Below are 24,892 nucleotides of genomic sequence, written 5' to 3'. Positions count from 1 at the left end.
TTGCGGGGCCTACCTCGGTCCAGGTCTCAAAGGCCTACTATGCCTCCTCCTCCTCCCACCCCTCCTCCACCTCCTCCGAATTACCATCCGTGGGCATGGCGCCATCAGTCAGTAGCTCTAGGCACAGCAGCAGCGCCATCGCTAAGCGACAGGCGGTGCTCAAACTGCTGAGCCTAGGCGATAAAAGGCACACCGCCCAAGAACTATTACAGGGCATCACGGCGCACACTAATCTGTGGCTGGCTCCGCTGAACCTGAAGTCAGGCATGTTTGGGTGTGACGACGGCCGTAACCTGGTGGCGGCTCTGCAACTCGGCAGACTGATACATGTGCCATGCCTGGCCCATGTGTTAAATCTGATAGTTCAGCGTTTCCTCAAGACATACCCCAATCTGTCTGATTTGCTCACGCTCACCGACTGTTGTGCGACGTGCCCACCGGGTGGAATTCAACATTAACCATGTTATCCAGAGTTTACCAGCAGCGCAGAGCGATTGTAGACTGCCAGATGTCAACTTCCACCAGAACTGGTAGTCAGGTCAGTCAGCTTCCTCAAGTCTACAATGAGGAGTGGACATGGATGTCTGATATCTGTCAGGTGCTGAGTAACTTTGAGGAGTCAACACAGATGGTCAGTGGCACTGGCAGGGGTATGCTTTACAAGGCCTTTGCCAGTTTTATGTCACCCCAGCAAGACACTGTCACCTGTCCCCAGTCTCGGCAGAGTAGGGCTGATCTTTACAGAAAGATGGTGAGGGAGTACGTAGCTGACCATACCATCGTCCTAAATGATCACACAGCTCCCTACAACTACTGGGTTTCAAAGCTGGACAAAACTGGCGCTGTACGCCTTGGAGGTTCTTGCCTGCCCTGCCGCTAGCGTGTTGTCCGAGCGGGTTTTCAGTGCAGCTGGTGGCATCATCACCGATAAGCATACACGCCTGTCGACTGACAGCGCTGACAGGCTGACGCTTATCAAGATGAATAAAGCCTGGATTTCTCAGAATTTCCATTCTCCACCAGATGAAAGAAGCTCAACCTGAATAATGTTTGCACTCCTCCTCCTCATTGTCCTCCTTCTCCTCCTCTTTGTACACTAAAGCAGAGGAAACTGGCTATTTTTTGCCAGGGCCAACTGGCTCTAGCTATAGTACTCTATGTATTTAATTTTTCTGGAGGGCCACTTACCCGGTCCTCTGTTTTAAACAATTTTTGGGAGTGCCACATACAGGCACTCAATCTATTTAATTTTTCTGGAGGACCACCTACCTGCTCCTCTGGTTTGAAAACTTTTTTGGACTGCCACATACAGGCACTATCCAAATTAAATTGTCTCCATAGCAGCCTCCACACATCGTCTTTTTAGCTGCCTCCACACGTTGTCTCCATTGCTACCGCCACAAGTCATCGCCATAGCTGCCTCCAAAAGTCGTCCATATAGCTGCCTCCATACATGGTCCCCTTATCAAACGAGCTGTGTCAGGCAGAATTTTGGGTTGTTTTCATGGCTTCCACATCAAACTTGTTAACTTTGTCGCCACCCTGCTGTGTAATCCACAAAATATACTGGCAAACTTTTATCATTTACCAATATTATTTCAGCGCTTCTTGCGCATCTGTTTACATTCCCTTCACCCGCCATATCCAAAACTTATAAGAACGCTACTACACTTGATCTTATACAAAAGGTTCTTAGAAGTGCTGTTTGGGGAGTAGCCGAGAGACAGGGGCTTGGATTGGCGAAAGCTCGCCTGGCAGCTGAGCGCCAGCTCCATCCCAAGATCCAACTAACATAGTTTTAACTGCAGCACCTTTAATCTACTACTAGTTCACTGCCTCCATACATCATCCCCTTATCAAACGAGCTGTGTCGGGCAGAATTTTCAGGTGTTTCACCAGATACATAGTGGAACTCGGCCCTTCTGTCGCCGCCATGCTGGAGACCTGAAGTTGCAATCATAGCAGCGCAAAATGGATGCCCCATACTGTCGCTCTTAATCATGGAACCATTTCCGAAAGAACAATTAAAAATAGAACCACCATGCTATTCCATTATTCCTAGGTGAAATATTCAAACGACCCCGCCTGCTTTGAAAATTATAATTTTTTCAAAGTAAACGCTTCTGGCCCCCAGGCCCATTTTGTGTGGGGAGGAGCCGAGAGACAGGGGCTTGGACAGGCGAAAGCTCGCCTGGCAGCGGACCGCCAGCTCCATCCCAAGACTAGGCAGCCTCAGAGGCATCCATGCATGCTGCCCCTGCTGTTTCCTGTCCATTTTCCCTCCACGATCCTCCACAGCGTCCACCAATGTCTCCATGCGCAACTTTCAACTCTCTATACCCCAGACGCTGGAGCACGAGAGGATATGCAGCACATCATCCCCTTATCAAACGAGCTGTGTCAGGCAGAATTTTCGGGTGTTTCACCAGATACATAATGGAACTCGGCCCATCTGTCACCGCCATGCTGGAGACCTGAAGTTTCAATCATAGAAGCAATATGGATGCCCCAGTAGTCACTCTTAATCATGGAAGTCGTCTCCATGGCTGCCTCCACATGTCGTCCCTTTATCAAACGAGCTGTGTCAGGCTCATTTTTCGGGTGTTTCACCAGATACGTTATGGAACTTGGTCACTATGTCGCCACCATGCTGTGTTATGGACTAAATATACCGTCAACCTTTTGTTCACATAGGAAATCATTTCAGCGCTTCTTGCTCACCTCCTTTGGTGAAACCTGAGTCCATTTAGGGTATGTCGCCATGACACTCTCTAGCCTGCCGCTGCTGCCACTGCCTCTGCATGCCGTCCCCTATAGTGTCAGGGTCAATTATTGCATGTTTTAGATGCTATCTAGGCTCATTCGGTCACTCTGTCATGGCCATGCTGTTGCCCATAATTTTGGCATAATGGTGCGATTAGGCAGCCTCAGAGGCATCCATGCATGCTGCCCCTGCTGTTTCCTGTCCATTTCCGTGGTGTTTCCATCCTTTTCTGAGGTTCCCAGGTGTTTGGCCAAGCTTCCCTGTGCAGGGGAAAAATGCTCGAGTCTCCCATTGACTTCAATGGGGCTCGTTATTCGAGACGAGCACTCGAGCATCGCGAAAAGTTCGTCTCGAATAACGAGTACCCGAGCATTTTAGTGCTCGCTCATCTCTAATTATAACCCATTACAGGCGGTCCCCTACTTAAGGACACCCGACTTACAGACAACCCATAGTTACAGACAGACCCCTCTGACCTCTGGTGAAGCTCTCTATAGTCCCAGACTGCAATAATCAGATGTAAGGTGTCTCTAATGAAGCTTTATTGATAATCCTTGGTCCCATTACAGCAAAAAATGTTTAAAATCCAATTGTCACTGGGGCCAAAATAATTTTTTTGTCTGAATCTACAAAATTTTGACTTCCATACAAATACAACTTAAGAACAAACCTCCGGACCATATCTTGTACGTAACCCGGGGACTGCCTGTAATAAAAAGCTCCATTACTGTAAAAATCAGAAGATGAGGAAGACAATGGGCAGATTTATCAATCTTATTATGACAGAAGTTTGCGTAAATTGCACCAAAAAATGTTCTATAACACCTTGTATAACATAAAGAGTTTTAGACACTTTTGAGACGGTTGTGCCAAAAGGGGCGTATCCTCAGTTTAAAAAAGCCGCGTCGCTTCTTCAATCTCCCCTTTCACAGTTGCTCTCGGTATCTTCCTGAGGTCGTCAGCTGTAAAATCGGGGAGGCGCTGATATGATGTGACTACTATGTGTCGCTTAATGACTGCCGGGCTCCGGAGCTACAGGCTTACACGTCCAACTCCATGCGCGGCAAGACCCCCCCCCTCCTCCCACCGCAGGGGTATTTAAATACAGGCAGCACACTTCCGTTTTTCACAACCTACACGCAGGAGCTGCCACCCATTTGAATGGAAATTGGCAGGTTTCTGAACATATTTGAAAGTCAACATCCACATCTCATGGGCACAGCCATACAGAACCTTGACCATCTCCTGGCCATGCCATATGGATGTGGGGAACGATCGGTGCTGAGACTGATCGTGGTTGTTAAATAGTGTGGTATAAGCTTCGGTCACCCATCCCTGAACTTAATTTTGCCTGAACTCTAACATCAAAATTATGTTCAGGGTCTTGTCCAGGGACCCAAACTGGAGCCCTGCAAACCCCACTATCCAGCATATGACAGGAACTAAACTATATAGTCTAACTCTGCATTGTCTTACCTTAAGGCTACATTCAGATGCCCGTTGCCTGCCATAGATGTTAGAGGAGGAGATGCCCTATCTTTTCAAGGGGTACGGAGCGGTACGGTGCCGCACGTGTGCCGTGCGCCCATTTCCCTATATGTGGGACTTATATTGGGCATATATACGTCGGTCATATCTACACCCCCCACGACCGTCTGACTAAGACTTTTCATAAATGTTCCCCAATATTTATAACACATTCATGTTTTTTATTATGAATTTACGAAATGTTCTTGCACTTCAGGAGATCTCATGGGCTCAGCCATGCAGAACCTTGACCGTCTCCTGGCCATGCCATATGGATGTGGGGAACAGAACATGGTTCTCTTTGTTCCTAATATCTTCATCCTTCAGTATCTGGAGAAGACTCATCAACTGAACAGTGAAATCCAGAGCAAAGCCAAGAAATTCCTGGAGAGTGGTGAGAAATTCTACATTCCATACCATTGCCATTTATTTAGCCACGAGTGGTTCAAGGCCTTCAAGGACTCGATTGGTTTCTGGTATCACATGGTAGACATATAACCTGCATATAGTGAAGAAAACAGTGATTTTTTTTTTTTTTTAGGTAGTATGGTAAGTTTATATTACCGGCGGCAATATGCTAAAAGGGGTCCACAATATTCCGCCTAAGGTGGGGACTTCATCCCTCCTCGTGGCAGATGTGGTCCTGGATAGCATTAAAATCTTCTTTATTGATAGCAAACACAGTAAAAGCCCTACTTGAGCAACATCGACTATAGGCAGTCTTAGTGACAGACAACTACTTCTTCTTCTCACAGGATACCAGCGTCAGCTTACATACAAACATGATGATGGATCATACAGCGCTTTCGGAAAGAGTGACAAAGAGGGAAACACCTGGTTTGTGAATTTTGATTTACTATTGGCATGTTTGGAAGCATTAGAACAGTGATGGCGAATAGAGATGAGCGAACATACTCGTCCGAGCTTGATGCTCGTTCGAACATTAGCGTACTCGAAACTCTCGTTGCTCGGACGAATACTTCGCCCGCTCGAGAAAATGGCATCTCCCACCGTTTTGCTTTTTGACGGCCAGAAACAGAGCCAATCACAAGCCAGGAGACTCTGCACACCACCCAGCATGACGTGGTACCCTTACACGTCGATAGCAGTGGTTGGCTGGCCTGATCAGGTGACCCTGGAATAGAATAGCTCCTGGCTGCGCTGCTCGCGTCATTCTCTGTCTGGATGCCGCTAGGGCGAGAGCTGCTGCTGGTCAGGGAAAGCGTTAGGCTGTTCTATTACAATAGTGTTAGGCAGGAGTGATTCTACAAGAACCCAACAGCCCTTCTTAGGGCTACAATAACATTTTATTTTACTTTTTTTTTGGTTTGCCTGTGGCTGGGCTTGCTGGCATTAGTAGTGCAGCTAGTACCATATTGTGAGGAATTTGCAGGGAGACTTGCTACCGTTGTGTTTAGCTCTTAGTGACACGCATATCCACCTCAAACACCGAAGTGGGACAATTTATTAGGGGTTTGATTAGAATTAGGCAGAGTCTGCTGATTTATTTTTTTTTACCTTCATTTCTTTTTATAACTCAAAGTCATCAGGCACAGCACAAAATCCAGTTGTGTGCTGTCAGTGTAGGTTAGAAACTAGCCATAGCAATAGGATAGCATTGTTTTGTTTTAAAAAAAATAAAAAAATAAAAAAAAATACACAAAAAAAAAAATTTAAAGTTTACACTTTAATTTTGAAAATGTTTAACCCGAGTGCTAGGGGTAGAGGACGAGGGCGTGGACGTGGGCGTCCAACTACGGCAGGGGTCAGAGGCCGTGGTCCTGGGCGGGGTGAGACACCACCTGCTGATGAGAGAGCAGGGGAACGCCGCAGAGCTACACTCCCTAGGTTCATCATGTCTCAAGTTACTGGGACTCATGGTAGAGCACTGTTGAGGCCAGAACAGTGCGAAGAGGTGATGTCGTGGTTTGCGGACAATGCTTCTAGCCATTTGTCCACCAGTCAGTCTTCCACGCAGTCCACCCATGTCACCGAAATCAGCACTCCTCCACCTCCTTCCCCCCAGTCTGCCCCCTCCCAGCAAAATTTGGCATTTGAACCGGCATACTCTGAGGAACTGCTTTCTGGACCCTTCCCACAGTCACAAACCACTTGTCCGGTTGCTGCTGAGCTATTTTCCGATGCCCAGGTTTTCCACCGGTCGCAGTCTGTGGGTGATGATGACCTTCTTGACGTAGTGGAAGAAGTGTGTAAAGAGGTGTCCGACGATGAGGAGACACGGTTGTCAGACAGTGGTGAAGTTGTTGTCAGGGCAGGAAGTCCAAGGGGGGAGCAGACTGAGGGATCGGAGGATGATGAGGTGACAGACCCAAGCTGGGTTGATAGACCGGGTGAACACAGTGCTTCTGAGACGGAGGCGAGTCCTATAGCAGAACAGGTTGGAAGAGGCAGTGGTGGGGCCAGATGGAGAGGCAGGGCCAGAGCTGGTGCATCAGCGCCAAATGTTGCCCGTAGTCAAGCTCCCGTGGCGAGGGCTAGATTTTCAGAAGTCTGGAGGTTCTTTAAAGAAACACCGGATGACCGACGGACTGTGGTGTGCAACCTGTGCCAAACCAGGATCAGCAGGGGTTCCAACACTACTAGCTTAACTACCACCAGTATGCGCAGGCATATGAATGCTAAACACCCCACTCAATGGCACCAAGCCCGTTCACCTCCGGCCGGGCACACCACTGCTCCTTCCCCTGTGTCATCTGCTAGTCAGCCCCCTGCCCAGAACCCTGGCCCAAACACCTCCCGTGCGAAAACCCCATCTTCGCCTCCACGATCCTCCACAGCATCCACCAGCGATCAGCTCTCCATACCCCAGATGCTGGAGCACAAAAGGAAGTATAGCGCAACACACCCACACGCCCAAGCCCTCAACGTCCCCATCTCCAAGTTGCTTAGCCTGGAGATGCTGCCCTATAGGCAGGGCCGGATTAAGGTTGGTGGAGGCCCCCACTGAGTGCAGTGTGCATACACATCCTCCTGCTCACTATTCACGCAGTAACACTGCTACATACAGCCGCCTGATCCCCAGTAATACATCTATATACAGCCGCCTCGCCCCCAGTAACACCGCTACATACAGCCGCCTCGCCCCCAGTAACACAGCTACATACAGCTGCCTCACCCCCAGTAACACAGCTACATACAGCCACCTCGTCCCCAGTAACACAGCTACATACAGCCGCCTCGTCCCCAGTAACACAGCTACGTACAGCCCCCTCGCCCCCAGTAACACCGCTACACACAGCCGCCTCGCCCCCAGTAACACAGCTACACACAGCCGCCTCGCCCCCAGTAACACAGCTACATACAGCCGCCTCATCCCCAGTAACACAGCTACATACAGCCGCCTCATCCCCAGTAACACAGCTACATACAGCCGCCTCGCCCCCCAGTAACACACCTACATACAGCCGCCTCGCCCCCCAGTAACACACCTACATACAGCCGCCTCGCCCCCCAGTAACACACCTATATACAGCCGCCTCGCCCCTAATATACACACATACAGCAAATACACACACATTCAGTATATACAGCATTTTCACAGACATGCGGGAAATACACACACATTCAGTATACAGAGCATATACATACATACCATATACACAGCATATAAACATAAACATACATCATATATATATATATATATATATATATATATATATATATATATATATATTTAAATGTGCACATATATATGCTTATACATATATAGACAGTAGATGCATATATACATATATAGACAGTAGATGCATATATACACAGTATATACATATATAGACAGTAGATGCATATAAATACAGTATATAAATATATATAGACAGTAGATGCATATATACACACAGTATATACACTGTACATACACTATATACACAGAATATACATCATATATACACACAAATAAATACATATGTAGTGTATACTTACCCTTTTAGGATGACCGGCCTTCGCGTCAGGCGGGTGTTCGGCGTGGGGGGGTCGGTTGGTTGCTGGTTTGGGCGGGACCGGGGGGGGGGGGGAGCTGCCTGTTCGGGCGAGGGTCGGGGTGTCAAGCAGAGGACGTCCGCTTGTTCCGTGGAGGGGGGGGGTTAGGAGCGGAGGGCAGCTGCTTGTTGCGGGGGGAAGGGGAAAAGCGTAGGACGGCTGCTGTTTGTTCTGCCGGGGAAGGGGGGAGGAGCGGAGGACTGCCGCTGCTTGTTCCGCCAGGGGGGGGGGGAGAGGAGCGGAAGATTGACGCTTCTTCCAGCGGGGGGAGGGGGGGTTTGGAGCAGCGGGCGGATGCTTGTTCGGGCGGGGGTTGGGAGCGGAGGAAGGGCGCTTGTTCCACCTTTTGCGGAGGAGAGCAGAGGACGGCCGCTTTTTTTGCGGGGTTGGGGAGCGGAGGACGGCCGCTTGTTCGCGAGTGGGGTTACGAGCGGGCGGGGAGGCTTATCCATGCAGCGTGTTGGGCGGGCAGGGAGGCGGGAACCTGTGCCGGGGGGGCGGACAGCTCGGCCATGCAAGGGGATATGCGGGGAGGCGGTCACCGCTGCCGTGGACAGGCGGACAGCTCTGAGAGGTGGCGGCTAAGGAGCCAGGGCCCAGGAAGCGCGATCTGGTGGGGGCCCCCTTGGGGGGCAAGATGGTGGGGGCCCCGGGGCTCGAGCCCCGGAAGCCCCGCCTATAATCCGGCCCTGCCTATAGGCTAGTAGAGACCGAGGCCTTTCGAAACTTCATGGCAGCGGCCGCCCCTCGGTATTCGGTCCCCGGTCGCCACTACTTTTCCCGATGTGCCGTCCCAGCCCTGCACAAGCACGTGCCCTGACCATCATCCGTGCCCTGACCAACGCCGTTTCTGACAAGGTCCACCTGACCATGGACACGTGGACGAGTGCTGCCGGGCAGGGCCACTATATATCGCTGACGGCACATTGGGTTAACTTGGTGGAGGCTGGGACCGAGTCTGACCCTGGGGCTGGTCATATACTGCCGACGCTGAGGATTGTGGGGCCTACCTCGGTCCAGGTCTCAAAGGCCTACTATGCCTCCTCCTCCTCCCACCCCTCCTCCACCTCCTCCTCCGAATTACCATCCGTGGGCATGGCGCCATCAGTCGGTAGCTCTAGGCACAGCAGCAGTGCCGTCGCTAAGCGACAGCAGATGGTGCTCAAACTGCTGAGCCTAGGCGATAAAAGGCACACCGCCCAAGAGCTATTACAGGGCATCACGGCGCAGACTGATCTGTGGCTGGCACCGCTGAACCTGAAGCCAGGCATGGTTGTATGTGACAACGGCCCTAACCTGCAACTCGGCAGACTGGCCCATGTGTTAAATCTCATAGTTCAGCGTTTCCTCAAGACATACCCCAATCTGTCTGATTTGCTCACAAAGGTGCGCCGCATCTGTGCGCATTTCAGGAAGTCCAGCACAGATGCTGCCACTCTCAGGGCAGCGCAGCGCCGCCTCCAACTGCCCGCTCACCCACTGTTGTGCGACGTGCCCACGAGGTGCAATTCAACATTAACCATGTTATCCAGAGTTTACCAGCAGCGCAGAGCGATTGCCAGATGTCAACTTCCACCGGAACTGGTAATCAGGTCAGTCAGCTTCCTCAAGTCTACAATGACGAGTGGACGTGGATGTCTGATATCTGTCAGGTGCTGAGTAACTTTGAGCAGTCAACACAGATGGTCAGTGGCAATGCCGCCATCATCAGCCTCACCATCCCGCTGCTTGGTCTGTTAAAAAACTCTCTGGTCAGCATGAAGTCGGAAGCTTTGCGCTCATCACAAGAGACAGGGGAAGAAGATTCCCTTGTTGATAGCCAAAGCACCCTCAGGTCTGTTTCTCAGCGCATATCGGAGGAGGTGGAGGAGGATGAGGAGGAAGAGGAGAATGTTGGCGACACAGAAGAGGGGACCATTGTTCAGTCCTTCACTGTTCAGCGTGTATGGGCAGAAGAAGAGGAGTTGGAGGAGTTGGAGGAGGAGGAAATGGAGAGTCAGGCCAGTGAGGGGAGTGAATTCTTGCGCGTTGGTACTCTGGCGCATATGGCAGATTTCATGCTAGGCTGCCTATCCCGTGACCCTCGCGTTCAAAGAATTTATTACAGCACCGATTACTGGGTATTCACTCTCCTGGACCCACGGTACAAGCAAAATCTTTCCACTCTCATCCCTGGAGAGGAAAGGAGTGTGAGAATGCATGAATACCAGCAGGCCCTGGTGCACTAGCTGAAACAGTATTTCCCTTCTGACAGCGCTAGCGGCAGAGGGTGTACTTCTGCGGGACAAGTAGCGAGGGAGAGTAGGCGAGCAGGCAGCTTGTCCAGCACTGGCAGGGGTACGCTTTACAAGGCCTTTGCCAGTTTTATGTCACCCCAGCAAGACACTGTCACCTGTCCCCAGTCTCGGCAGAGTAGGGCTGATCTTTACAGAAAGATGGTGAGGGAGTACGTAGCTGACCATACCATCGTCCTAAATGATCACACAGCTCCCTACAACTACTGGGTTTCAAAGCTGGACATGTGGCACGAACTGGCGCTGTACGCCTTGGAGGTTCTTGCCTGCCCTGCCGCTAGCGTGTTGTCCGAGCGGGTTTTCAGTGCAGCTGGTGGTATCATCATCGATAAGCGTACACGCCTGTCGACTGACAGGCTGACGCTTATCAAGATGAATACAGCCTGGATTTCTCCGGATTTTCATTCTCCACCAGGTGAAAGAAGCTCAACCTGAATAATGTATGCACTCCTCCTCCTCATTGTCCTCCTTCTCCTCCTCTTTGTACACTAAAGCAGAGGAAACTATTTTTTTCCAGGGCCAACTGGCTCTAGCTATAGTACTCTATGTATTTAATTTTTCTGGAGGGCCACCTACCCGGTCCTCTGTTTTAAGCAATTTTTGGGAGTGCCACATACAGGCACTCAATCTATTTAATTTTTCTGGAGGACCACCTACCTGCTCCTCTGGTTTGAAAACTTTTTTGGACTGCCACATACAGGCACTCGATCTATTTAATTTTTCTGGAAGACCACCTACCTGCTCCTCTGGTTTGAAAACTTTTTTGGACTGCCACATACAGGCACTATCCAAATTAAATTGTCTCCATAGCAGCCTCCACACGTCATCTTTTTAGCTGCCTCCACACGTTGTATCCATTGCTACCTCCACAAGTCATCGCCATAGCTGCCTCCAAAAGTCGTCCATATAGCTGCCTCCATACATGGTCCCCTTATCAAACGAGCTGTGTAAGGCAGAGTTTTGGGTTGTTTTCATGGCTTCCACATCAAACTTGTTAACTTTGTTGCCACCCTGCTGTGTAATCCACAAAATATACTGGCATACTTTTATCATTTACCGATATAATTTCAGCGCTTCTTGCGCATCTGTTTACATTCCCCTCACCCGCCATAACCCAAACTTATAAGAACGCTACTACACTTGATCTTATACAAAAGGTTCTTAGAAGTGCTGTTTGGGGAGTAGCCTAGAGACAGGGGCTTGGATTGGCGAAAGCTCGCCTGTTAGCGGAGCGCCAGCTCCATCTCAAGATCCATCTAACATAGTTTTAACTGCAGCACCTTTAATCTACTACTAGTTCACTGCCTCCATACATGGTCCCCTTATCAAACGAGCGGTGTCAGGCAGAATTTTGGGCTGTTTTCATGGCTTCCACATCAAACTTGTTAACTTTGTCGCCACCCTGCTGTGTAATCCACAAAATATACTGGCAAACTTTTATCATTTACCGATATTATTTCAGTGCTTCTTGCGCATCTGTTTTAGAGATGAGCGAGCACTAAAATGCTCGGGTGCTCGTTACTCGAGCCGAACATTTCCAGATGTTCGAGTGCTCGTTTCGAGTAACGAGCCCCATTGAAATCAATGGGAGACCCGAGCATTTTTCAGTAAAATTATAAACTTAACGAGCACAGTGAAAATACACAGTGCAGAACAGATTGCAGATGTTCGGGAACATCTGCAATCTGTTCCGGAGACACGCGTGCAGAACGGTGTTCTCCGCAATAGTATTTGAAGAACAATATGTGTGAAGAACAACTTGCAGATGTTTGGAAACATCTGCAAGTTGTTCTTCACACATATTGTTCTTCAAATACTATTGCGGAGAACACCGTTCTGCACGCGTGTCTCCGGGACATCTGCGATCTGCTCCGGAGACACGCGTGCAGAACGGTGTTCTCCGCAATAGTATTTGAAGAACAATATGTGTAGAGAACAACTTGCAGATGTTGCCAAACATCTGTAATGTGTTCTTCACACATATTGTTCTTCAAATACTATTGCGGAGAACACCGTTCTGCACGCGTGTCTCCGGAACAGATTGCAGATGTTCCCGAACATCTGCAATCTGTTCTGCACTGTGTTCTTTCACTGTTTTATTCAATTAAACAATTAAATTAAATGTTTTAATTGTATCTTTTTACTGTTCTTCCCTTTTTTTTTTCTTAAATTAAATGCTCGTTATCGAGCAGGGCAAATGCTCGTCCGAGCAACGAGCCGGTCTGAGTATGCTAATACTCGACCGAGCATCAAGCTCGGAGGAGTATACTCGCTCATCACTAATCTGTTTACATTCCCCTCACCCGCCATATCCCAAACTTATAAGAACGCTACTACACTTGATCTTATACAAAAGGTTCTTAGAAGTGCTGTTTGGGGAGTAGCTGAGAGACAGGGGCTTGGATAGGCGAAAGCCCGCCTGGCAGCGGAGCGCCAGCTCCATCCCAAGATCCAACTAACATAGTTTTAACTGCAGCACCTTTAATCTACTACTAGTTCACTGCCTCCTTACATCGTCCCCTTATCAAACGAGCTGTGTCAGGCAGAATTTTCGGGTGTTTCACCAGATACATAGTGGAACTCGGCCCATCTGTCGCCGCCATGCTGGAGACCAGAAGTTGCAATCATAGCAGCGCAATATGGATGCCCCATACTGTCGCTCTTAATCATGGAACCATTTCCGTAAAAACAATTAAAAATAGAACCACTATGCTATTCCATTATTCCTAGGTGAAATATTCAAACGACCCGGCCTGCTTTGAAAATTATAATTTTTTCAAAGTAAACGCTTCTGGCCCCCAGGCCCATTTTGGGTGGGGAGGAGCCGAGAAACAGGGGCTTGGACAGGCGAAAGCTCGCCTGGCAGCGGACCGCCAGCTCCATCCCAAGATTAGGCAGCCTCAGAGGCATCCATGCATGCTGCCCCTGCTGTTTCCTGTCCATTTTGCCTCCACGATCCTCCAATGTCTCATTTCAACTCTCTATAACCCAGACGCTGGAGCACGAGAGGATATGCAGCACATCATCCCCTTAACAAACGAGCTGTGTCAGGCAGAATTTTCAGGTGTTTCACCAGATACATAGTGGAACTCGGTCTATCTGTCGCCGCCATGCTGGAGACCTGAAGTTGCAATCATAGCAGCGCAATATGAATGCCCATACTGTCGCTCTTAATCATGGAAGTCGTCTCCATGGCTGCCTCCACATGTCGTCCCCTTATCAAAAGAGCTGTGTCAGGCTCATTTTTTGGGTGTTTCACCAGATACGTTATGGAACTTGGTCACTATGTCGCCACCATGCTGTGTTATCGACTAAATATACCGTCAACCTTTTGTTCACATAGGAAATCATTTCACCTCCTTTGGTGAAACCTGAGTCCATTTAGGGTATGTCGCCATGACACTCTCTAGCCTGCCGCTGCTGCCGCTGCCTCTGCATGCCGTCCCCTATAGTGTCAGGGTCAATTATTGCATGTTTTAGATGCTATCTAGCCTCATTCGGTCACTCTGTCATGGCCATGCTGTTGCCCATCATTTGGGCATAATGGTGCGATTAAGCAGCCTCAGAGGCATCCATGCATGCTGCCCCTGCTGTTTCCTGTCCATTTCCGTGGTGTTTCCATCCTTTTCTGAGGTTCCCAGGTGTTTGGCCAAGCTTCCCTGTGCAGAGCCTTGGTCCCCTTGAAAATTGCTCGAGTCTCCCATTGACTTCAATGGGGTTAGTTATTCGAGTCGAGCACTCGAGCATCGGGAAAAGTTCGTCTCGAATAACGAGTACCCGAGCATTTTAGGGCTCGCTCATCTCTAATGGCGAACCTATGGCACGGGTGCCAGAGGTGGCACTCGGAGTCCTTTCTGTGGGCACCCAGGCCTTTACCCCAACAAAGAGTTTGCAAGATAGGACTGAAGGCTTTTTCCTGTGATCCAATACAGGACATGCCAAGCTCAGCGTGCTTTGGTTGCCAGGACTACAGGAGGATCAATAAGGTGTGGATAGAGATAGATTGTCATTGGACATCCTGTTCTGGGTCCCCTGATCCTTCTTCTTCAGAGAACCCTGGAGGGATCCAAATATCCCCATCTTCTTTCTCTTGTATTGGCGTCCCCAGCACGCTAATACGATTAAAACCTGTGATACAGCAGGGATCAATAAGTTACTGCTTAAATTATCATGATGGCACTTTGCAACATATAAGTGGGTTTTGGTTGTAGCTTGGGCACTCCATCTCCAAAAGGTTCGCCATCACTGCATTAGAATATCTGGAACATGTGTATCCTAATTGATTTTTATTGGTTTACACTATTTATAAGAACAAAGTTTACATACACCCATGATAGACCCATGAAACTAATCTCCAATCTGAGATCTGGTGGGACCAATTGGGTGAGGGAAACTTTTTGTTTCTCCCTCTAGATTCCAAGGTCTCTTTACCAATCTAGGGAATTGAAAGGTTGTTATTGGAGCTAGCTAAATATAATTATTATTTGAATATTTTTCTGCAGGTTGACTGGATTTGTAGTGAAGGCTTTCAACAAAGCCAGACCTTACATCTTCATAGATGAAACTCGCCTCAATCACTCTTTCTCATGGCTGAAGAACAATCAGGAAAACAATGGATCTTTCCGAAGCGTCGGGAAGTTGTTCAATAATGCCATGAAGGTACTGCAGAAACACATATAGGAGACACCTTCATTCTGTCCGGATATTGACAACTTGGTGCAACCTTTTCCTTATCAAGACTTGTGCATGGATACATCATTTGGCAAGGAGAAAAGAGGCACCTAGTGGTCAACCAGACATTGGCTGTGCAAAAACTGTTTGCTGGGCATAAGTATTTTCCTAAACAAATATTTCATGGAAGCTGATGGACTATTTGGGACTTAAGTGACCATATCTTGGTGTTGTTTGCATTCTTTTCCTCCTACGTTTGGCCAAGATTTATACAAAGATGGCTCCTGCTCCTGCTTTTGAGACCTTGATTCTGTAGCCATCCCCAATAATTATACCAATGCAAATTTAGACCCAGAGTGTGTGTGTATATAATCTGACTGTATAAAAATATTTACATAGACCAAATCCCATAAATATTGTCTGTGCTCACCCTAAATACAGGAAATAAACACCCTCCCATATGATCCATATTAGGTAAAATAAAGTTTTCGTAACATTTGGGTTTCAGTCCCATTCTCTGTTCATAAGGTACTTGGTTCACTTTCTGTTTTGTACTAGTCCGGATGCTGCCATATTTCATTCCTGACTTTCTTAATTGGATTCTACCTGTCTGCCATCTGCTGACTTAGTTCTAGTCTGCAGACGATTAAGCTAGATGTCTCCATTCACATACTTCACTTGCTTGTCTGTTTTCTATTTGGTCTAAATGACAAAGGGTCAGCCCAATTTCTCTCTGTATCTAGACTCTGACATCCATAATAGGATTATTTTCCAACTTTACAGTGGTTACTATTAGTCTTCTCTTGCAGTATTGCCTTGATTTTCTGTTCTGCTAAGTCTTATTTGTTTTCGCTCACATTAGTATAACTTTCCTCTTGTATTTTGTCCAGTTTTTTTACTTTATGTTGCACTGTGGTGAAGGAATAGAACATCACCCAGTTGGCATCTACCATCTAGGGTAGGATCAGCAAGTTGGTAGGGACAGTTACACTATCTGTAATAGAATTCCTGCATCTGTTGGTAAGATGACTACTATTGTAGTATAACCAAATAACACAAATATTTTGGTAAAATAAAATGGATAAAAAAGATTGTTTGGATATTTGTTCAACTAGTACCGGTATTAAATAATTAATATAACATGATATATAACTTTAAAGCCAAAATATTAAACTGGTCACTTTTCATTTTTTAGGGAGGAGTGGATGATGACATTTCTCTCTCTGTTTATATAACTATTTGCCTTCTGGAGTCCGGGATATCGCCGCACGTAAGATATTAACTTTTGCATTGAAAATTTCCAACCAGATGAGTATTGTAACACTTTTGAGACCATTTGATGCATTCATAGCCTGGATCTATGAGTAAATGTTTATCGTGATGGATTTAGATGGTAGATTTAAATGGTAGCTGAGCACAATCCCACAAGTTTTAGTTGTTTTGATTCTGGGTTCGGCTCAAAAATCCCAAAAATAACACCTATGCTGGCACTGATCATGGGTTCTATTTTTTAAAATGTTCCCAACAGAGCCAACGGGGGTTTCTAAATGAATGAGGAGCAGAGCGCTGTTATTTTGGGGATGGTCGTCACTCCCTTATGATGTCTTGTGCTCCCCAAAATGGTGCCAAACATTTATTTAAATACCCCTGGCATTTTGCTGGAAGCATTTAAAGAGACAAGGTGTTAGTGATCATGGGTATCTACTTACAGATTTTTGGGTCCAGTTCTGAGACCTGAAGCCAAACATAATTTTTATACGGTCCAACAATGACTAGGTTTTATTGTAATTATACCCCCAATTTTTTCCTCTTTTTCATTTTAGGAACCATTCATGAGTAATGCTCTGTCCTATCTGAAGAAGGTCTCTGAGGATGTCAGTAACGTATACACCCAGGCTCTGTTGGCTTACGCCTTGACATTGTCTGGAGACACTGAACTCAGGCAAAATATGTTGGAAAAATTAGATGCAAAAGCAGTAAAAGGAGGTGAGACAATTTTTGGCATCATGGATGATTTTTACTTGACTGTAAAAGAGAAGATTATTGATTAAGTCAATAACTTAATATAGTAATATATAGTATATATGAAGCTATATGACTTATGTATATAAATCTTGGGATTTAAATTTGTAGTACCGGTGAATCGGTGATGCCAATCATTTCCATGGAGTTGTCAGGTTTTCAATTCAAAATCTGAAGGGTATGAAATTATTTAAGAAAATATCAAAGGGAAATTTTAAATGTTGCTTATTATAGATTTATTTTTTTAAAAAAACCCTCACCCAGATCTTTGGGAATAATCACGCTGTGTACAATTCAATTACATAGAATTTTCGGTATATGATTTGCATTAGAATTCCTCAAATTATTTACCTCCCCTACAGATGGACAGCTGCACTTGGAGAGGGCTGCTCCTCCACCTCCTGCCGACTCTTACTGGTACCGAGCTCCATCAGCAGAGGTGGAGTTGAACTCCTATTGGCTCCTGGCTCTTCTGTCTGGTCCAATCCCAGATATAGGCAAAGCTTCACTCATTGTTAACTGGTTGAGCAAGCAGCAAAATCCAAATGGCGGATTCTCTTCTACTCAGGTAACACATCGATTCTAAACAATACTTACTGGTACTAGGGCTTATAAACAGCTGTAACTGCCCTCAATTTCTGCCCAGCTTTTTAAAGAACAAAGCCCAATAGACACAAAATATATTTAAGGCAAATACCTGCACTGCCAACCTCTACCGTATTTTAACACATTCCACATAAACATTTACCCTGGGATAGGTTTTAAATCCATGTTTACTTCTGCAACACCCCCCACTGGGGCCTTGCCTTTCTTCGGTGGTTTTAGACAGCCGGGGCCCAGAATACCAGAGTGGCTGGCAGGCAGGTCTCCAGCAAGGGTGTGTACAAAAAAGTAAAGGAAGAGTCTGATGCAAGAGATTTCTCTCTGGGGTAACCCCAGCAACAGCAGGTGCAGCAGGCTGCAAATCTGGTAGGAGATAGCTGGCCTGCTGGAAGGGCTGCTCACAGCCCAGTAGATGGAGCCGAGTCCGGACAGTGAACCTTTGCTCTGGGGCTTAATCTCCTGACTTGCCCAAAGTACCTCTTCTTCCTGTTAGTGTGTCTGGATGGCAGCACCGCAGAAGCTGGATACTGGACTTGCTTCTCACTTTGCTGACTAACATCCAAGACCATGACGTCTTAGACCATGTGCTCCCGTCCACCAGGGTTTTTTTATACTCCCCTGGTCAAGGGGCAGCATCCTCCAGCCAGCTTTCAGCTTCCTTTACAGTAATACAAAGGATATAATTGGTTATTAACATTTCACATGTTAACGCCTGTTTACCGGACATTGTTTTCAACTGAAATTACTAAGTTCTCCACTTTTGGAGATCTCCAAGAGAGATGGCCAGTCCTCCTAATAGCTGCAGACATTCAGAGGGCGCCATTCGCAACAACTACCTGCTCTATGCATCGGCAGCGTTGTAGCACTTTAATTGATAGAATAATTAAAAGGCAATTTCCAGACGCCTGGTACTGGCCATGACTTATCTTCTGTGTCATCGCCAAGCCTCATGATCTGTTGGCAACAGGGTTGTACAGCTATCTAATGGGGAAACCCATAATGTTTGAGGCTTACAAAAATACCTCACCCCTAACCTCATCAATGTATCTCCTTAATTGGGAAAAGATCTTGGTCTTGGGCTTCAGCCACATGATATATTCCTACAGGGTAAGTAATATCCTTCTGGTTGGTTGGTCCAACTGTACTTCGGAAGCATAGTGCAGTGCAATAAGAAGTGTTGCGTGCGCCAGAAATGTGTCTTGGACACTTTTTGAATACACGTGCAAGCACTTTACACATGAAAGAATGTGCAAAGTCTGACATAAAACTGCCACAGGGGCTTTTGTAAATCTGGGCCACTGTTTAAATTCCCAAAGGAACTGACGAAGGTGATGCCTTCTACACATAAACATGTGATGTACTGACTTCAGGAGGTCCCCCATCCCCCATGGCTACGACCACTGACAATTCTATATGATATTTTAGAAATGTTAATGAATGTTAGCTTCACATTTATACGTCTATATTACTTAAAGTTACTTTACAAGTTTTGCCTTTTGCAGGACACAGTGGTGGCTCTCCAGGCTTTGGCCAAGTATGCAGAGCTGACGTTTTCTGACAAAGGAGATGTGACTGTAGTAGTCACTTCTACATCAGGATTCCATGAGCAGTTCCATGTGGATAAGAATAACCGTCTCCTACTCCAGAGGGCATCACTATCCAAAATCCCAGAAGACTACACTGTGACAGCAACAGGCGCTGGTTGTGTCTTCTTTCAGGTGAGCAGAAACATATTCATTCATCTTGGTTGAAACAAAACCATTAGAAGAAATCTGTCTGACCATCACTATTTATCAGGCTATTAACTTATCTGATGTACTTCATAATTTAAGAGTCTGCACTTCTCATTCTGGAGGATCCAAACCCGGGATTATTGATTAATGGACAATATTTGAGAGATCAATGGCTTGGTATCTACTTCTTAAAGATTGCCAAATGAACAAACTTTAGGCACACAAAAACATTAGATTTCTATCATCTATATTTGTGTTAATTTAAAATGACCAAGTCGGCAAAGTTTAACCATAAGTATAAAACCTAACATTTTATTTCCTCAATTAAAAAAGCTGACAAAAACAAGAACCAATAGGCACCTCACGATAGGTAGTTTTGGTTATCCGTGCACCTTACCATGAGACAAGATGACATCAGGTAGGAGAGGTACGGCAGGGCTAAATGGAGGGAGATGTAGATAGCGATCTCTATTATGCCCTAATACTCGAGGAAAATTGGAGGTCCCTATTCGACCCTTGACTAGCGTGTTGAGACCCCATTATACATGACTAGAGATGAGCGAGCACTAAAATGCTCGGGTACTCGTTATTCGAGACGAACTTTTCCCGATGCTCGAGTGCTCGTCTCGAATAACGAGCCCCATTGAAGTCAATGGGAGACTCGAGCATTTTTCAAGGGGACCAAGGCTCTGCACAGGGAAGCTTGGCCAAACACCTGGGAACCTCAGAAAAGGATGGAAACACCACGGAAATGGACAGGAAACAGCAGGGGCAGCATGCATGGATGCCTCTGAGGCTGCTTAATCGCACCATTATGCTAAAATTATGGGCAACAGCATGGCCATGACAGAGTGACAGAATGAAGCTAGATAGCATCTAAAACATCCAATAATTGACCCTGACACTATAGGGGACGGCATGCAGAGGCAGCGGCAGCAGGCTAGAGAGTGTCATGGCGACATACCCTAAATGGACTCAGGCTTCAATCCAATGGGTGGCAGAGAGGAACCAAAGGAGGTGAGCAAGAAGCGCTGAAATAATATCGGTAAATGATAAAAGTTTGCCAGTATATTTTGGGGATTACACAGCAGGGTGGCGACAAAGTTAACAAGTTTGATGTGGAATGCCCTGTAATAGCTCTTGGGCGGTGTGCCTTTTATCGCCTAGGCTCAGCAGTTTGAGCACCGCCTGCTGTCGCTTAGCGACGGCACTGCTGCTGTGCCTAGAGCTACCGACTGATGGCGCCATGGCCACGGATGGTAATTCGGAGGAGGAGGAGGTGGAGGAGGGGTGGGAGGAGGAGGAGGTATAGTAGGCCTTTGAGACCTGGACCGAGGTAGGCCCCGCAATCCTCGGCGTCGGCAGTATATGACCAGCCCCAGGGTCAGACTCGGTCCCAGCCTGCACCAAGTTAAGTGTAGTAGCGTTCTTATAAGTTTGGGATATGGCGGATGAGGGGAATGTAAACAGATGCGCAAGAAGCGCTGAAATAATATCCGTAAATGGTAAAAGTTTGCCAGTATATTTTGTGGATAACACAGCAGGGTGGCGACAAAGTTAACAAGTTTGATGTGGAATCCATGAAAACAACCCAAATTTGTGCCTGACACACCTCGTTTGATAAGGGACGATGTATGGAGGCAGCTATATGGACGACTTTTGGAGGTAGCAATGGAGACAACGTGTGGAGGCTGCTATGGAGACAATTTAATTTGGATAGTGCCTGTATGTGGCAGTCCAAAAAAGTTTTCAAACCAGAGGAGCAGGTAGGTGGCCCTCCAGAAAAATGGAATAGATTGAGTGCCTGTATGTGGCAGTCCAAAAAAGTTTTCAAACCAGAGGAGCAGGTAGGTGGCCCTCCAAAAAATGGAATAGATTGAGTGCCTGTATGTGGCAGTCCAAAAAAGTTTTCAAACCAGAGGAGCAGGTAGGTGGCCCTCCAGAAAAATTGAATAGATTGAGTGCCTGTATGTGGCACTCCCAAAAATTGTTTAAAACAGAGGACCGGGTAGGTGGCCCTCCAGAAAAATTAAATGCATAAAGTACTATAGCTAGACCCAGTGGGCCCTGTCAAAAAATAGCCAGTTTCCTCTGCTTTAGTGTACAAAGAGGAGGAGAAGGAGGAAAATGAGGAGGAGGAGTGCATAAATTATTCAGGTTGAGCTTCCTTCACCTGGTGGAGATTGGAAATTATGAGAAATGCAGGCTTTATTCATCTTAATAAGCGTCAGCCTGTTAACGCTGTCAGTCGACAGGCGTGTACGCTTATCGGTGATGATGCCACCAGCTGCACTGAAAACCCGCTCGGACAAGACGCTAGCGGCAGGGCAGGCAAGAACCTCCAAGGCGTACAGCGCCAGTTCGTGCCACATGTCCAGCTTTGAAACCCAGTAGTTGTAGGGAGCTGTGTGATCATTTAGGACGATGGTATGGTCAGCTACGTACTCCCTCACCATCTTTCTGTAAAGATCAGCCCTACTCTGCCGAGACTGGGGACAGGTGACAGTGTCTTGCTGGGGTGACATAAAGCTGGCAAAAGCCTTGTAAAGCGTACCCTTGCCAGTGCTGGACAAGCTGCCTGCTCGCCTACTCTCCCTCGCTACTTGTCCAGCAGAACTACGCACTCTGCCGCTAGCGCTGTCAGAAGGGAAATACTGTTTCAGCTTGTGCACCAGGGCCTGCTGGTATTCATGCATTCTCACACTCCTTTCCTCTCCAGGGATGAGAGTGGAAAGATTTTGCTTGTACCGTGGGTCCAGGAGAGTGAATACCCAGTAATCGGTGCTGGAATAAATTCTTTGAACGCGAGGGTCACGGGATAGGCAGCCTAGCATGAAATCTGCCATATGCGCCAGAGTCCCAACGCGCAAGAATTCACTCCCCTCACTGGCCTGACTGTCCATTTCCCCCTCCTCCAACTCCTCCAACTCCTCTTCTTCTGCCCATACACGCTGAACAGTGAAGGACTGAACAATGGTCCCCTCTTCTGTCTCGCCAACATTCTCCTCCTTTTCCTCCTCATCCTCCTCCACCTCCTCCGATATGTGCTGAGAAACAGACCTAAGGGTGCTTTGGCTATCAACAAGGGAATCTTCTTCCCCCGTCTCTTGTGACGAGCGCAAAGCTTCCGACTTCATGCTGACCAGAGAGTTTTTCAACAGGCCAAGCAGCGGGATGGTGAGGCTGATGATGGCGGCATCACCACTGACCATCTGTGTTGACTCCTCAAAGTTACTCAGCACCTGACAGATATCAGACATCCACGTCCACTCCTCATTGTAGACTTGAGGAAGCTGACTGACCTGACTACCAGTTCTGGTGGAAGTTGACATCTGGCAGTCTACAATCGCTCTGCGCTGCTGGTAAACTCTGGATAACATGGTTAATGTTGAATTCCACCTCGTGGGCACGTCGCACAACAGTCGGTGAGCGGGCAGTTGGAGGCGGCGCTGCGCTGCCCTGAGAGTGGCAGCATCTGTGCTGGACTTCCTGAAATGCGCACAGATGCGGCGCACCTTCGTGAGCAAATCTGACAGATTGGGGTATGTCTTGAGGAAACGCTGAACTATCAGATTTAACACATGGGCCAGGCATGGCACATGTGTCAGTCTGCCGAGTTGCAGAGCCGCCACCAGGTTACGGCCGTTGTCACACACAACCATGCCTGGCTTCAGGTTCAGCGGTGCCAGCCACAGATCAGTCTGCGCCGTGATGCCCTGTAATAGTTCTTGGGCGGTGTGCCTTTTATCGCCTAGGCTCAGCAGTTTGAGCACCGCCTGCTGTCGCTTAGCGACGGCACTGCTGCTGTGCCTAGAGCTAGCGACTGATGGCGCCATGCCCACGGATGGTAGTTCGGAGGAGGAGGTGGAGGAGGGGTGGGAGGAGGAGGAGGCATAGTAGGCCTTTGAGACCTGGACCGAGGTAGGCCCCGCAATCCTCGGCGTCGGCAGTATATCACCAGCCCCAGGGTCAGACTCGGTCCCAGCCTCCACCAAGTTAACCCAATGTGCCGTCAGCGATATATAGTGGCCCTGCCCGGCAGCACTCGTCCACGTGTCCGTGGTCAGGTGGACCTTGTCAGAAACGGCGTTGGTCAGGGCACGGATGATGTTGTCTGACACGTGCTGGTGCAGGGCTGGGACGGCACATTGGGAAAAGTAGTGGCGGCTGGGGACCGAATACCGAGGGGCGGCAGCCGCCATGAGGTTGCGAAAGGCCTCGGTCTCTACTAGCCTATAGGGCAGCATCTCCAGACTAAGCAATCTGGAGATGTGGACATTAAGGGCTTGGGCGTGCGGGTGGGTTGCACTATATTTTCTTTTCCGCTCCAGCGTCTGGGGTATGGAGAGCTGAACGCTGGTGGATGCTGTGGAGGATCGTGGAGGCAACGATGGGGTTTTTGTGCCAGGGTCCTGGGCAGGGGGCTGACTATCAGCTGACACAGAGGAAGGAGCAGTGGTGTGCACGGCCGGAGGTGAACGGACTTGGTGCCACTGATTCGGGTGTTTAGCATTCATATGCCTGCGCATACTGGTGGTAGTTAAGCTAGTAGTGGTGGAACCCCTGCTGATCCTGGTTTGGCAAAGGTTGCACACCACAGTCCGTCGGTCATCCGGTGTTTCCTTAAAGAACCTCCAGACTTCTGAAAATTTAGCCCTCGCCGCGGGAGCCCTCGTCACGGGAGCTTCACTACGTGACACATTTGGCGCTGATGCACCTGCTCTGGCCCTGCCTCTCCGTCTGGCCCCACCACTGCCTCTTCCAACCTGTTCTGCTATAGGACTCTCCTCCGTCTCAGAAGCACTGTGTTCACCCGGCCTCTCAACCAAGCTTGGGTCTGTCACCTCATCATCCTCCGATCCCTCAGTCTGCTCCCCCCTCAGACTTCCTGCCCTGACAACAACTTCACCACTGTCTGACAACCGTGTCTCCTCAATGTCGGACACCTCTTTACACACTTCTTCCACTACGTCAAGAAGGTCATCATCACCCACAGACTGCGACTGGTGGAAAACCTGGGCATCGGAAAATTGCTCAGCAGCAACCAGACAAGTGGTTTGTGACTGTGGGAAGGGTCCAGAAAACAGTTCCTCAGAGTATGCCGGTTCAAATGCCAAATTTTCCTGGGAGGGGGCAGACTGGGGGGGAGGAGGCTGAGGTGCAGGAGCTGGAGGAGTGCCGATTTTGCTCGAAGCATTGTCGGCAATCCACGACATCACCTGTTCGCACTGTTCTGGCCTCAACAGTGCTCTACCACGAGTCCCAGTAACTTCAGACAT

General features: G+C 48.0%; 1 protein-coding gene across 1 annotated transcript in view; it reads left to right on the top strand.

The window, feature by feature from the left end:
- LOC140105590 (alpha-2-macroglobulin-like) overlaps positions 1-24,892 on the top strand; it is a 75,311-nt gene that overhangs the window by 43,223 nt on the left and 7,196 nt on the right. Inside the window, exons 24-30 of the mRNA XM_072129577.1 lie at positions 4,509-4,685; positions 5,047-5,128; positions 15,087-15,243; positions 16,451-16,525; positions 17,079-17,241; positions 17,640-17,845; positions 19,383-19,598. Coding sequence (XP_071985678.1) covers positions 4,509-4,685; positions 5,047-5,128; positions 15,087-15,243; positions 16,451-16,525; positions 17,079-17,241; positions 17,640-17,845; positions 19,383-19,598 — 1,076 coding nt within the window. The remainder of the gene's footprint in view (positions 1-4,508; positions 4,686-5,046; positions 5,129-15,086; positions 15,244-16,450; positions 16,526-17,078; positions 17,242-17,639; positions 17,846-19,382; positions 19,599-24,892) is intronic.

The sequence above is a fragment of the Engystomops pustulosus genome, chromosome 11, assembly GCF_040894005.1.
Source record: "Engystomops pustulosus chromosome 11, aEngPut4.maternal, whole genome shotgun sequence".
In the NCBI taxonomy this organism is placed as follows: domain Eukaryota; kingdom Metazoa; phylum Chordata; class Amphibia; order Anura; family Leptodactylidae; genus Engystomops; species Engystomops pustulosus.
The sequence above is the reverse complement of the archived record's forward strand: the minus strand, read 5'-3'. Positions and strand labels throughout refer to the sequence as shown.